Source organism: Panthera onca, chromosome D4 (assembly GCF_046562875.1).
Source record: "Panthera onca isolate mPanOnc1 chromosome D4, mPanOnc1 haplotype 2, whole genome shotgun sequence".
In the NCBI taxonomy this organism is placed as follows: Eukaryota; Metazoa; Chordata; class Mammalia; order Carnivora; family Felidae; genus Panthera; species Panthera onca.
This window is the reverse complement of record NC_138351.1, coordinates 56874848-56888739: the sequence shown is the minus strand read 5'-3', so window position 1 is coordinate 56888739 and position 13892 is coordinate 56874848. Positions and strand designations below refer to the sequence as shown.

The following is a 13892-nucleotide window of genomic DNA, read 5'->3' as shown; positions in this document are numbered from 1 at the left end:
TCCCAGAGTCTCCATCACAGTCCCCCAAAAGTCTATGTCCAGACACCCTTACTGCCCTGCCTTACCCAAGTCCAAAGGTCCAAAACATAACATTAGAGGGTTTCATGACTAAGAAATTTCGAACTACAAAGCAAAGCCCTGTTTCTCTGTCCCTCTAGAAGTAAGGGGTGGGGTGTTCTGGAATCTCTGGGATCTTTAGCATTTTTGCACCCAACTCCTCGAAGCAGGGGTATGGCGGGTCACGTCCATCACCTCACAGCACGGTCATTTCTAACGGCTGCTACCACGGGGTGTCGGGGGGCGGGAGAGGGCAGAGGGGGAATTGCAAAATCCCGATGTCCCCAACCTCAGAAACTACTGGTCCGGTGGGAACCAACAACTTGGGCCTCCCGGCTGGTGGAACTAACCTCCTCCCGTTGGGTCCTTAATAGGATCCGTCCTGCACCGAGCCTCTGAGATCCTCCCGGAACTCCGCTACCCTTTTTCTATATGAATTGTTTCCATATGGGAAATTTTTTCCACATGGAGAGCTAGTGAGAGCGTTATACCGAGATGGCCTCCACCTGCCCAAATCTGGAGGGGAAGGAATCCCAAGAGCCAACCCTGCCCCTTTACCCTGTGGCTCGTTTCTCCTCATACACATCCCAAATTTAGCCTAGAAGTGCAAGAATCCTAAGTCTACAACTGCTCCTTCCTTCCTCCAGAACTACATTTCCCAGAAGGCCTAGGGCAGAGCCCCGCCTGAATGCGGTAAGCAACTGCCCGGCGGGGGCGGGCCTGAAGGCAGGGGGCGGAGCCGGGAGACCTCCGGCTGGTCGCCCTCCAGAGTCGCCCGGAGGTGGGCACAAAACAGCAGAAGAAAGGTGGGGGCTAAGGGGTGGGGCCTTAGGTCCGCGTGACAATGTGGGCAGAGGGATCGAGCACCAGGGGCGGGGCTGGACTCCGAAGCCCGAAATGAAACGGAACGACCGGGGCGTGGCCGAGCAGGAAGAGGGCGGGTCCCGAGGAGGGCCTCAGCTGTTTCCCAGCTTAGCAGAGCCCCGCGCTGTGCCGTGGGAGCCCAACTCCGGCTAGCGTGGAGGGAATCTTCGGGAGCCTCCCTTCACCCCCACTTCTGGGGTCACTGCCGTGAGTGAGCCCAGCGGTGGGACTTTGGGGGGTGTTGAGGAAGCACACTTCCTGAACTTTAGCTCCTACTAATGAGTAGAGGGTGCGAGTCTGGACACTTGGGCCCCTTCTCAAGCCGCGGTTCCCAGCGGGAGGCTGGCCCCTAGACCTCATTCTGTCCCTTCGGGCACTGTAGCTGTAGCGCTGGGGTGGGGTTGGAGTATTCCAAGCTGTAGGCGCAGTCACTCGATCCCTTCGGATCCTGTCATTGAGGAGGGCAAGGAGATGGGCGGGATCGAGTTGCCTTTGACATTCCTCCCCCAAGCCCCCCCCCCCCCCCCCATGGAATTATGTTGGGCAAACGACTCAACTTGGCATGCCCTCCTTTCTTTGGGGCCAGGCCGGGCCCTCCCCCTCAGATCCGGCCAAGGGCCGGCGGCCAAGACTGAGGTTGAGTGTCAAGTGGGGAAAGGCTTGGCTAGATCAGACCCCACCTGCTGGCATTAGCCTGTGGTTGGCCAGATGGCGGAGGCGGCAGATTACAGGGGTCTCTAACGCTGTTAACACAGGAACCATAGTTCCTCCTCCACAGTCCCGATACCAGATGCCATTAAAATTGCCCCTTTCCTACCCCCAAGTAGCCTTCCTGGAGCAAGCAGCAGCATCAGTCCTTGAGAAGATAGGCTTCACTATGCACACACTCACCTGAGTGGGTGGGAGCCTGTCCCACCCTCTGGCCCACAAAGCTCCTTTCCTCTGCTGCATTCAGACAGCCAGTCGGACCATTATCTCCCATCTCTTGAAAATTATGCTGTGGAGGGTTAAGCTGGGATTTTGGATTAGGCAACCTTGCTACCTGGTGACTTCAAACAAGTTCTTTCTTCTGTTTGGGCAAGTTTCTTCATCTGTAGAATAGGCACTATAGCTATACTTCTTGTTCAGTATTATTGTTAGAGTTGGATGCTGTGGTGGCATTTGGGAGACCATTACAGGGCCTGCATGGAGTGGGTTCCTAGGCCTGTGGGTTCCTGTCCTTCACAAAAAAAAAAAAGCCCTTGGAATCCTAGAACATTAAGATTCTCAGAACCTGTTGGAAAGGGCTTTTGAGGTCATCTTGGTGGCCTTTCTATGCCTCCAGGTGTAATGAGATAGGCTGATTTAATATGAAAGTTTTGAGGATGCCCTGTTCTCTGTCCTCTTCAGATATGGACCCTTTCCCCTTATTCCCTCAGTGCCCAGAAGGGGCCTTGATTGTCCTGAATGAATGAATGAATGAATGAATGAATGAATATAAATGTACAGCAGGTACTTCTTTGGGTTTTGCTTAGCTTGAGGGCATCAGTTAAAGGCTACTGTGTTCATTCTCCAGGAGGGCTTTTCTAACCTGTTCCTACAGGAAGGGAAGTCCATATTGGTGTGGGGAAGTTTTGAAAGCTAAGTTGTGTGGGATGAGAGAAAGAGAGTAAGAGGCTGTTCCAGACCAGCTGGAACTGACCAGCTTAGGGAGTTGGGGGGAGGGAGCACAGAGAATGAGGTCCTGAGACAACACCTCACTGGAGGGGAGGGGAGATTGTAAGGAGCTATATATTGACATCTGGGATCAAATTCTGGTCTGTACCTGTCATTCTTGACAGTTTCTTCATGGGAGAGGTGGGGGAGTTGAGGACCCTGAGCAGTTCTGGCATCTCCTTGGAAATAGCTGAGGACTTTGAGACAGACACTGGCATCTGGGAGGAGACTAATTACTATTTGCCAGTCTCCCTCTCTACTTCCTCCCAGCTGGAACAGGTGGGCAGCCGGCTGGCACTGTGTATGTCGTGTGTGCACCTAGCTGGTGCTATGTCTTTGTTGAACTCTGCCCTGAGGGATGAGATAGGAAGGGTCAGTGGCCTTGAGTAGCAGATTGGGACACACACCTCCCCCCAAGTCTATGGGTTTTGTTTGTTTGGTTGGTTTTTGGTGGGTTTTTTTTTGTTTTTTGTTTTTTTTTTTTTTTTTTTTTTTGCAGTCATATCTGTGTGTTTAGCATACACTGTATGAGAGTGTATGTAGTGCAGTAGGGGGTGTCTGATAGGTGAAGGAGAGACATTGGCCCAGTGTGGCTAGGCAAAACTTCCTAGGGCATATGGCTGAAGGATTTAGATTAGGAAAGGAATGAGTTTGGTGGTCACAGGATAGGCCTGCCTGGAAATGGAATCAGAAAGCAGATGAGACCATGACATGCCTTAACTCTTGATTGCAAAGTTTACACTTCTGAATTTAATCCTGGGGGTCATGAGCAGCTCTCTAAACTAGGAGGAGATATAGTCTCATAAGTGCTTTAAGAAGATCACCATGGTTGCTGTAAGCAGAAGGCATTGGGGGAAGAAGAAGTTGGAAGCAGGGAGGTCTAGGGGGAAAGTACTGCAATGATACAGGGGAGAAATGACAGTGCCCAAACTAGGGCAAGGGCAGCAGGAGAGTCAGTGAGTGGTAGAGACACATCCAGGAGGTAGCTGGCCAACAGATGTGTTGCCAGGAGGAGAGAGCAGGAAGGTTGGCAGAGAAATGGACTTGGTGATCAATTACTGAGAACAGGGTGGAATTTGAGAGAGCAAAGAAAGGGTGGTCTGAGAAGTCACCATGGCCCCCAGGCAAGACTCTTTACCCCAGCCCTAATGTCCAGACTCAACCCTGCCTCTCTCCAAAGCAGGCCCAAGACCGAGGCTGGCTTTGGGTATCTTCTCTAATCTCTAGATTTAATCTGACTTTTGACTCAAGATTAAATTCCATGCCTGAGATGTTCCCCCTTCTCTCCTCTCCCCCTCTGGGGACAGGAAAGCCAGCCTACTGCCCAGTTAAAGGTCTGAAGGAGCTGGTTGGATTATCTTCCCTCTCCCACCATGGCGCTCTCCAGATCCCTCCTCTTCTCTTCAGCCTGAACTGCATCCATGTGTGATCCAGGGAGGCCTGACTAATTCTGTGAGTCTAGACAGCTCCCTGACCCTGCCTGGGTTTGTTCTTCCACCAGGGAAATGGGGATGTATGCCATCTGCCCCTCCCCATTCAGAGTCCTGACTAATTTTGTCAAAAACTGGGCTCATGAGAAAGAGTGGGTAAGATACAGACAGATGGTTCTGTTAAGGGTCAAGCCTTTAGTCCCAGACCTTACATCCCAGTAATACAACCTCTCCAAAGTATACACCTCTTCTTTCTTGCTGCAGCAAAGGGAGATACTATGGAATGAGAAAGCTCAGTTCTACTTCTCTCTTTCCCCTTCCAGAATCAGGCAGGCCAGGTTCAGATGCGCTTTGTTGGGTGGTCCTACTGCCCACTCCTTCCATAACTGGGGGCTGATGCCCCAGAACCCTCAGGAGAAGAGCCAAGCCTATCCCCGCCGCCGCCCTGGGAGCCACACAGACCATAAGAGTCCCAAGGCCACCGCAGGCGCAGCTATGTACACCTTCTTGCCTGATAACTTCTCGCCTGCCAAGCCCAAGCCGTCCAAAGAGCTGAAACCACTGCTAGGCTCTGCGGTGCTGGGGCTGCTGCTGGTGTTGGCGGCAGTGGTGGCCTGGTGCTACTACAGTGCCTCTTTACGCAAAGCAGAACGCCTGCGTGCGGAGCTGCTGGACCTCAATCGAGGCGGCTTCTCCATCCGCAACCAGAAGGGTGAGCAAGTCTTCCGACTGGCCTTCCGCTCAGGCATGCTGGACCTTGACTCCTGCAGCCGTGACGGTGCCCTGCTCGGCTGTTCTCGCACAGCAGATGGGCGCCCGCTGCACTTCTTTATCCAGACTGTAAGGCCCAAGGACACGGTCATGTGCTACCGTGTGCGCTGGGAGGAGGCAGCTCCAGGGCGCGCGGTGGAACACGCCATGTTCCTGGGCGATGCAGCGGCACACTGGTACGGCGGTGCTGAGATGAGGACCCAGCACTGGCCTATCCGCCTGGATGGCCAGCAGGAGCCACAGCCCTTCGTCACCAGTGATGTCTACTCCTCTGACGCCGCATTCGGAGGCATCCTCGAACGTTACTGGCTGTCATCGCGTGCGGCTGCCATCAAGGTCAACGACTCAGTGCCCTTCCACCTGGGCTGGAACAGCACCGAACGCTCGCTGCGGCTGCAGGCCCGCTACCATGACACGCCCTACAAGCCACCTGCTGGCCGCTCCGCAGCACCAGAGCTCAGCTACCGTGTGTGTGTCGGCTCTGATGTTACTTCAATCCACAAATACATGGTTCGACGCTATTTCAACAAACCGTCAAGGGTGCCAGCACCCGAGGCCTTCAGGGACCCCATCTGGTCCACGTGGGTGCTGTATGGGCGTGCCGTGAACCAGGACAAAGTGCAACGTTTCGCCCAGCAGATCCGCCAGCACCGATTCAACAGCAGCCACCTGGAAATAGATGACATGTACACACCTGCCTATGGAGACTTCGACTTCGACGAGGCCAAGTTCCCCAATGCCACTGACATGTTTCGCCGTCTGCGTGACGCTGGCTTTCGCGTCACGCTCTGGGTTCACCCGTTTGTGAACTACAACTCATCGTGCTTTGGTGAGGGTGTAGAACGCGAGCTGTTCGTACGCGAACCCACTGGCCGGCTGCCCGCGCTTGTGCGCTGGTGGAATGGCATCGGCGCAGTGCTGGACTTCACACGCCCAGAGGCTCGTGACTGGTTCCAGGGACACCTGCGGCGGCTGCGCTCCCGCTATGCTGTGGCTTCCTTCAAGTTTGATGCAGGAGAGGTCAGCTATTTGCCACGGGACTTTAGCACCTACAGGCCGCTGTCAGACCCCAGCATATGGAGCCGACGCTACACTGAAATGGCGCTGCCCTTCTTCTCTCTGGCAGAGGTTCGCGTGGGCTACCAGTCACAGAACATCTCGTGCTTCTTCCGTCTAGTGGACCGCGACTCGGTGTGGGGCTATGATCTGGGGCTGCGCTCGCTCATCCCCGCGGTGCTCACCGTCAGCATGCTGGGCTACCCATTCATCCTGCCTGATATGGTGGGTGGAAATGCAGTGTCTGAGCGCACAGTGGGTGGTAGCGAAGTGCCGGAGCGTGAGCTATATGTTCGCTGGCTGGAGGTGGCCGCCTTCATGCCCGCTATGCAGTTCTCAGTCCCACCTTGGCAATATGACGCCGAAGTGGTGGCTATCGCGCACAAGTTTGCAGCGCTTAGGGCCTCACTCGTAGCGCCGCTATTGCTTGAGCTGGCTGGTGAGGTCACCGACACAGGTGACCCCATCGTGCGCCCCCTCTGGTGGATTGCGCCAGGCGATGAGACAGCACACCGCATCGACTCGCAGTTCCTTATCGGAGACACGCTGCTGGTGGCTCCAGTACTGGAGCCAGGCAAGCAGGAGCGAGATGTCTACCTGCCTGCAGGCAAGTGGCGCAGCTATAAGGGCGAGCTTTTTGACAAAACCCCAGTGCTGCTTACTGATTACCCCGTGGACCTGGATGAGGTTGCCTACTTCATCTGGGCATCCTGACCCAACCCAGGACCCAGGAATCCCACAGCCCTAACCTCTGTCTTCATGCAGGTGTTTAACCCTCCATCACAACCACACCGTGCATCTCCAGGAAGGTCCCACCTCTGCAGTTCCCACTAAGTGGGTGCTGACATAAATGTGCTCTAGCCAACTCCTGCAGGGCCAGGTGAGGGGGCGCTGAAGCAACTTCCCATTTCAACGCACAATCCTAAAGACACTCTTTCCCTCCATGCTCGCTGCAGTCTGCAGAAACCTCTTTCTGAGGTGGGAGCGAGAGAACTCTGAGGTAAAATGCCAGCTATCTTCCTATTACACATGATTGTGTTTTAAAAGCACAGAGAGAAACCTTACTGTCCGTCCTGGCCTGAATGGCCATCTTTGTCCTTCTGAGGTTGGGACTTAATCCTTTTAATGTCCCCAAATAGCTCCCTGCCACACTTAGAAAGGCACATTCTTGGTGTTGGAAGCCAGGCCCCGAGTTCCCAGCACTTGCCTGAAGTGTATTGACCTGGTCCTACCCCAGCTAAGGAGATGGGATGGAGGTGTCTGGCCAACAGACAAGGAGGATGGAGGTCCCATCCCAGAGGATAGAAGGACTGGGCACAGCACTGAGCCATCATTGTTGTCCCTCACTTGTGAAGAGACTCCTAATGCTGCACTTACCCATCTATGTAAACACATGGGCTCAGCCCTGGACCAGGGCCATGGCCTAATGGGCAAGGACTTGCAAGGCCATGCAGGCCCAACTTGGTGCCTTAACTCAAGAACCTGTGTGTGTGTGTGTGTGTGTGTGTGTGTGAGAGAGAGAGAGAGAGAGAGAGAGGCACCATGTGTTCCTGGATCTATAGAATGAACACAATACTTCTGAAGCTGGATGAGCCTGGAAGGAGGGGACAGGAAGCAAATTTGAGGTTTTGATTGTTGATCTGGCCCTCTCCTGATTGATGTCTCTGGGACTATAGCAGGAAATAAATAGCGCTTTCAAGATTTCTCAGCTGCCTCACTTCCTGCATACATGGCAGGGGTGTGGCGTCAAAGGGAGCGAGCAGTGTTCTTTTTCTGATGTGGTGTGCTTTGGCACGTGAACTACATTCGCACATCGACACCTGTAAATACACATACAGGGTAAGGTGTTTCATTTCAGCCGTTTTCCCTTTCTAAGAAGAGCAACCTCAGCCAGAGTAAATCTCCCTGACTTTGCAGCTGAGTCTGAAGAAGTGGCTTGCCAGAGCGGGGAGGTAGGAAACAGGGCAGGGCTCAGCTTCCCTCAACTCCTAAAGAATGCATCCTTTTGTCCACTCCCCCTCTATTTTTGTCTACCCCCTCTATTTCCCCAGTGTGAAGAATGCCTAATGAAAGTTTGGGGGCACTCACAGATGTCTATCTTGAGTGCTGATTTTACCACTTGTCTATAAGCTGTGTGATTTTAAGCAAGCTGCTTATACTTATTGAACCTCAGTTTCCTCATATGTAAAATGGTGATGATAATGCCTACCTCCCAGGATATTGTGGGAATTATAAGTACAGATGTATGTAAAGTGCCTGGCACAAGTAGTGCTCAATAAAAGGTAGCTATTATACTATTTCTTGGTTTTTGTTGCTGTGGGGTTTTACTGCATAAAAACAAGGATTTTTCTAGGCCCCAGCTCCCAACCCAACTGGCTTCCTCTGGGCCTGCCTGTTTCCCAAACATTTGCACATAGCACCCAGTTGAGCTCTCAGTTTGTGACCCAAAGGGCACTGTGGTCCAGGAGAAAAGCAAGAGGAGAGATATCTGAAAGTGGGATGTCAGGAGCCAGGATTCCTGTGTCCCCAGGAGATGGGGAGTATGTGAATGAACTTCCTTCTCCTTTTTGTCAAGAGCATCCATCCATCAGTACTCAGTGATGAACCTCCTGGGGCCCCAGCAACCATCTTTAGCTTACTTCTTTTAGGTCTGTAGAAGCAGAACACCCAGGCTGGGTCCTGGAAGGTTCCCTAAGTGGCTGGAGAGCATGACTCACACTTGAATGGCCCTCCAACTTTCTTTGCAATCTGAAGCCAGTTTAACTAACCTCTTAAGCCATGGTTTGTTCATCTTTTGAATGGAATTTCTAGGATTCATTGAGATGTACCTGTAAAGCACTTATGCAAAAATTGGCAAAGAGTAAGTGCTCAATAAATGGTAACTCCTATCAACTCTTCTTTTAAACAAGGGACACTAAACAAGAAACAAACAAAAAAGCCTGCCTAGAACCTATGCTGTCCATGTGGTAGCTACTACCCACATGTGCCTTCTTAAATTTAATTTTAAAATCAACTAAAATGAAATAAAATTAAAAATACAGTTCTTCAGGCACACTAGCCACATTTCAAGTGTTCAAAAGCCATGTGTAACTAGTGAGTGGCTAACATATTGGACAGGACATATTATAGTTGCAGAAAGTTCCAGTGGACAGCCCAAGATGAAGCAGTGTGTGCTAAGATGGCATGGGGAAGGATAAAACAATCTGTAAGGCCTAAGTAATCTGGCATGGAGGAGGAGGCATACACCCTTCAGAAGGGCGGTAAGGGTGGGCAGCAGGGTCTTAGTGTCTTACAGCCTAGATGGGGGAGGGGGCAAACCGTACTCACTGAGCATTCACTGTGTGCTGGGACAGGGCCAAAGGGAAGAGTGCCCTTTTCTGGCCAAATTCCAGCACACTGGCCCTTGGCTTGTGATCTGGTTTCTGGCCAGGCTTTTGCCATTTTCATTAATCACAAAAGCACAGATGAACAAACTGAAGCACTGAGAGAGGAGGGTATTGGCAGAAGATTAGTAACCAAGACTAGACTGGAATGTGGTGTTCTGCATCCAAATGCCTAGAATCTCCTACCCACCTTTCATCAGCATGGTCTAGCACTGGCCTGTATACTACCAAGGATCGGAAGCCAGCCAAAATGTATATTTCTGAAGCTGCCACCCACTGTTACTGGGTCAAGAAGTGTTTTCCCTTCCCCACTGATACCAAAACAGAGAGATTCAAGAAGGGGGTGGAAGACCAGAATTGCAGGAGCCATGAGAAAGAGCTAGATCTTGGGAGATAGGGGAAGGTGAGGGAACTGAGTTGGAAGCCACCTCTACCCTTCTTTTGGCCCCTTCCAGCCTTGTCCTGCACCCCATCCCTCCCCATCCTCTTGTGCATTTCCAACTTATGTTTCTCTGCATATCTGGTGGCGGTGGCTGTCCTTACTCCATGGAACTTCCAGCAGCCTTGTATGACCAGAATTCCTAATTGGCCTCCCTATACCCCTGAGCTGGCTGGTGGGGGCTAATATTCAGGAATGGGGAACTCCTCCAGAGGTAATGGATGGGGAAAGAGTGGCCACTGTAGGAGATCTGGGACCGGGGCCTAATGCCCCCATTCTGTAACCCCATATACCCTGAGAGTCTGTCTTAGTCTCCTTTCTAATACCATATGAATCAGCTGAACCCTAGTCAAGCCCAAGATGTGAGATTTCTGAGGGTCTTTGCCCTTGTTCCCCAAGATTTGGGTAAGGTGTATCTCACTCTGGCTGGCTCCAGAGCAAGTCTTCTGCTGGTTCCCCTCACCAAGTTTCTGATCGCTTCTCCCCTCCTCAAGCCCAAGGCCAATGCTCCATCCCTTGGCCACTAGCCCACAACAGATCATATTAATTTTAGCCTGGACCACTGCAGTGACCTCCTTTTTTCACTCTTGGACCCTTCAATCTAATCCACATAGCAGCTAAGGAAATCTTTTTGAAATTCAATCAAATCACTGAGGAAAATATCCAAGCTCTGATGTTCAAGGCCTCTACTTTCTGAATATTTCTCACATCTCTGTTTCTATTTTATTCACACACACATACTTATGAATATATTTTGAAAAGCATTTGAAGAAATATTACCTTCTGTTCTGGGAACAGCTGCACAGCCCATCCCTGAGAGGGGAGGCCTGCCTCCACCCAGCCTTGAAGAAAACCACAGAGGCAACTGGGTAATTTCCTTTCCTGCTATTGTCTGACTCAGCGGGACTTCTGCTGACACCCTCCCCTCTCTGGCACACACCCCTGTTCCCAAGGAACAACCTGGTTTTTATCTTAAGGTTAGCCATTTACTTCATGCCCATGGATTTTTCCAGCAGTCTGAAGGGAGGGGAGAATCTTTTTTTTTATTCAATGCACTTTACCATTTTGATGGAATATAGGGGGAAACGGAGGCTGACCTCTTTTTTTATATTGAGATATAATTGACAAAACATTATATTTTTCAGGTATTAGTTTCAGGTATACAATGTAATGATTGGATATTTGTATATATTGCAAAATGATCACTGCTGTAAGTCCAGTTAACATCTGTCACCATACAGATATGGTGTATCAATACACCATATATACTATCAAATATTTTTCTTGCAGTGAGAACATTCGAGATCTCCTCTCTTTGCTACTTTCTTTTTTAAATTTTTTTATTAAAAATTTTTTTAATGTTTTTATTTATTTTTGAGACAGAGAGAGACAGAGCATGAGCAGGGGAGGGGCAGAGAGAAAGAGACACAGAATCCGAAGCAGGCTCCAGGCTCTGAGCTGTCAGCACAGACCCTGACGTGGGGCTCAAACTCATGGACTGTGAGATCATGACCTGAGCTGAAGTCGGACGCTTAACTGACTGAGCCACCCAGGTGCCCCACCTTGCTACTTTCAAATATGCAATACAGTTTTGTTAATAGCCACCATGCTGTATATTACATCCCCATGACTTAGTAATTTTGTAACTGGAGATTTGTGCCTTTTGACTCCTCCACCCATTAGGGAAGGGGAGAATTCATGACCTTAAGTTGCAAACCCTGAGCTTGGCTGGGCTTGGGGTTGGATGAGGAATGGGAAAACACAGAAGAGGAGGTCCTGTCCCTAGGAGTCCCCAGTCTAAAGAATAGGAAGAAATTGTGCCTCTGTACTCTGTATCCTTGTGTTTTTCCCTCCCTCCCTATCGCCCTTTTCCCTCCTCAGGCTGTCAGTTGAGATCTTCCTATTACACAGTCCTGAGTAGGAGGTGGATTGGGAGGGGAAGGGAAGGGAAAGGAGTAGAATTCCAGAAAGGCACAGAGCAGGTCTCACAGGGCATCTATAGCACAGCCTCAAGGGGGCAGCAGCAGGGCTGGCACAGCCTTCCTCTAGAAAAAAAGGGACAGGTTGGGCCACAGTCTGAACCAATGGAGATGTAATCCTCTGTTCCCCAAACATGGGGGTCCCACCTGAGGTCTCATACATATCAGCACAAGTATTTCAATTGAAATTCTACCATCAAATAACTACCATTATAGCTTCATTCCTTTAGGTCTTCAATTCAGCAAAGAAGTGCCTACTGTGGGGGTGTAAGGTATTACGTTTGGGAGTCAAGAGGGCATTTTAGTTTTCCAGAGCACACCCCAGAAGGTAAGTCTGTTAAGTGCTTCTCCACCCTGGGTGGTAGACACCTCTACTCCTCTACTGGGGAAAACAGGTGGAGTTCCAAGAGGAGCCTCTTCAGGTAGAGGTGGGAACAGGATAGTATTTTTAGGATGGGTGCTTATTAGGGAATGCTTCCAGGAGGACATGCTCTGGAGCATGGAGGGCCTCAGATCGAAGGGGATATTGTGGTCTCAGTCCCACATCTCTGAACAAGCTGACCAGAAGCAAAGTGGGGATGATGACAAAGCCTGCTCACCCACCATGTCCTAGTCTCAGTCCCACTCTCCCCCCACCTCATCCATCTCCTATAACATGCCATGGTCCCACCCTATCAATTCTTCCTGCAGAGAGTAGGTGAAGATAATTTATGGGGGTTCTGTCACCAAGGTACCTGTATTTTGGAGGCACCTGGGTGGCTCAGTCAAACATCCGACTTCAACGCAGGTCATGATCTTGTGGTACATGAGTTTGAGCCCTGAGTCAGGCTCTCTGCTGTCGGTGCAGAGCCTGCTTCTGATCTTCTGTCCCACTAGCTCCCTGCCCCTCCCCCGCTCATGCTCGCTCTCTCGCTCTCTCTCTCTCTCTCAAAAAAATATATAAACATTTAAAAAAAGTATCTGTGGTTTTTTTAAAGTTTATTTATTTTGATGTCAGCACAGAGCCCGACGCAGAGCTCAAACTCATGAACCGTAAGAGCATGACCTGAGTCGAAGTCGAATGCTTAACTGACTGAGCCACCCAGGTGCCCCCAAAGTGCCTGTGTTTTAATGGAAAACTCTGTAAGGCCCAGAGGAATGACTTCAAAGCCATATGAGATATTCTAAAGTAGAGTCTTCCCTCGGGCACTTCATCCTCAACACACCCCACATACAGGCAACTGCCAGGGCCATCTACCTTCTTAAGCCTCAATTTCCCCAGCTGTAAAAATGAGCAGCAAAATTAGGTCATTTTACAGTCCCTTCTAACTCTGACATATAAGATTTTAGCATCTTGAGTTTCGACAGCCTCCCATGCTGAGAGCACAGGGCTGGCCAGCTCTTGTTAGGAGGCAGCTAGTCTGTGGTTTGGCACCACTGCCCAGCCGGCATTTATTAAATCAGTGGGATGTGGTCCCTTCTGGCCTGGAAAGAGAACATTAAGCTCCAAAAACTTCCTGCAGCAGGCCTCCTTCAGAGAGTACTGCTCAGAGGGGTGAAGAACAAAACCATTCAGATCCTTGGCGGTGCTCCAAGATCCTGTTCACTAGTATTTTTGCCCTGTCTACATGGACAGCCAGTGACTAAAAACATCTGGAAGCCTGTTAAAGACTTGGGTGACTTCTTTCTCCTTTCAGGGGTGGCTGTTCTTGACCTTGGTAATCCAAGTTGACCTTTGCCAATGCCCCTTTGCATCCAATCTTCTGCACTTCATTGGGCAACAACCCTTTAATAAAATCCACATGAATCCATCTGCTAACAGCTCCTGGAAGGGCTGTAGGATCTAACACCTGTCCTGCATTCCTTGAGCCCTAGTAGCTAGGGAGAACAGGGCTGAGACCCAACTCTTGCACCTCTGGGTCTTACAGTTGAATTGGAGAGAAAGGGAGTAGGTAGGAAGAGAGAAACATACATGATGAGAGCTTGCTAAAGGTGGAGAAGGCAGCTGCAGGCAAGGAGTGCACAGGTGTAGTGATGGGGCTGCTGGGCAGCCTAGCAGAGTCCCCCCGGCCTGAGCCTGCCTCTTGCCAGTGACTTCAGTCGTGCTGACAAGGCCCATGCTGACTCTGGGAGGCAGGACTGGGCTGAGAGGTTGGGGTCCACATGCCACTGAACTGGTGGGCCAGTGTAGTCTGTCCCTCATCTCTCTCTTGTGACCTGGAATATGTCACAGATTCCT

At 50.8% G+C, this 13892-nt stretch overlaps 1 protein-coding gene across 4 annotated transcripts; it reads left to right on the top strand.

The window, feature by feature from the left end:
• The first annotated feature begins 804 nt into the window (after nucleotides 1–804).
• MYORG (myogenesis regulating glycosidase) lies at nucleotides 805–8170 on the top strand. 4 transcript variants are annotated; one of them, XM_060609447.3, is made up of 3 exons: nucleotides 873–1128; nucleotides 3924–4068; nucleotides 4370–8170. In XM_060609447.3, the coding sequence occupies exon 3, from the start codon at nucleotides 4443–4445 to the stop codon at nucleotides 6585–6587; it is 2145 nt and encodes a 714-aa protein (XP_060465430.1). In that variant the 5' UTR covers nucleotides 873–1128; nucleotides 3924–4068; nucleotides 4370–4442; the 3' UTR covers nucleotides 6588–8170. The 4 variants fall into 4 exon arrangements, with proteins under 4 accessions (XP_060465432.1, XP_060465430.1, XP_060465429.1 ...); XM_060609448.3 differs by lacking the exon at nucleotides 873–1128 and adding an exon at nucleotides 1145–2895; XM_060609449.3 differs by lacking the exons at nucleotides 873–1128; nucleotides 3924–4068 and adding an exon at nucleotides 805–863.
• The last annotated feature ends 5722 nt before the right edge of the window (nucleotides 8171–13892 follow it).

Bases quoted from the DNA above. Each gene is read 5' to 3' on its own strand.
- MYORG (XM_060609449.3), top strand. From the start codon at position 4,443: ATGCCCCAGAACCCTCAGGAGAAGAGCCAAGCCTATCCCCGCCGCCGC.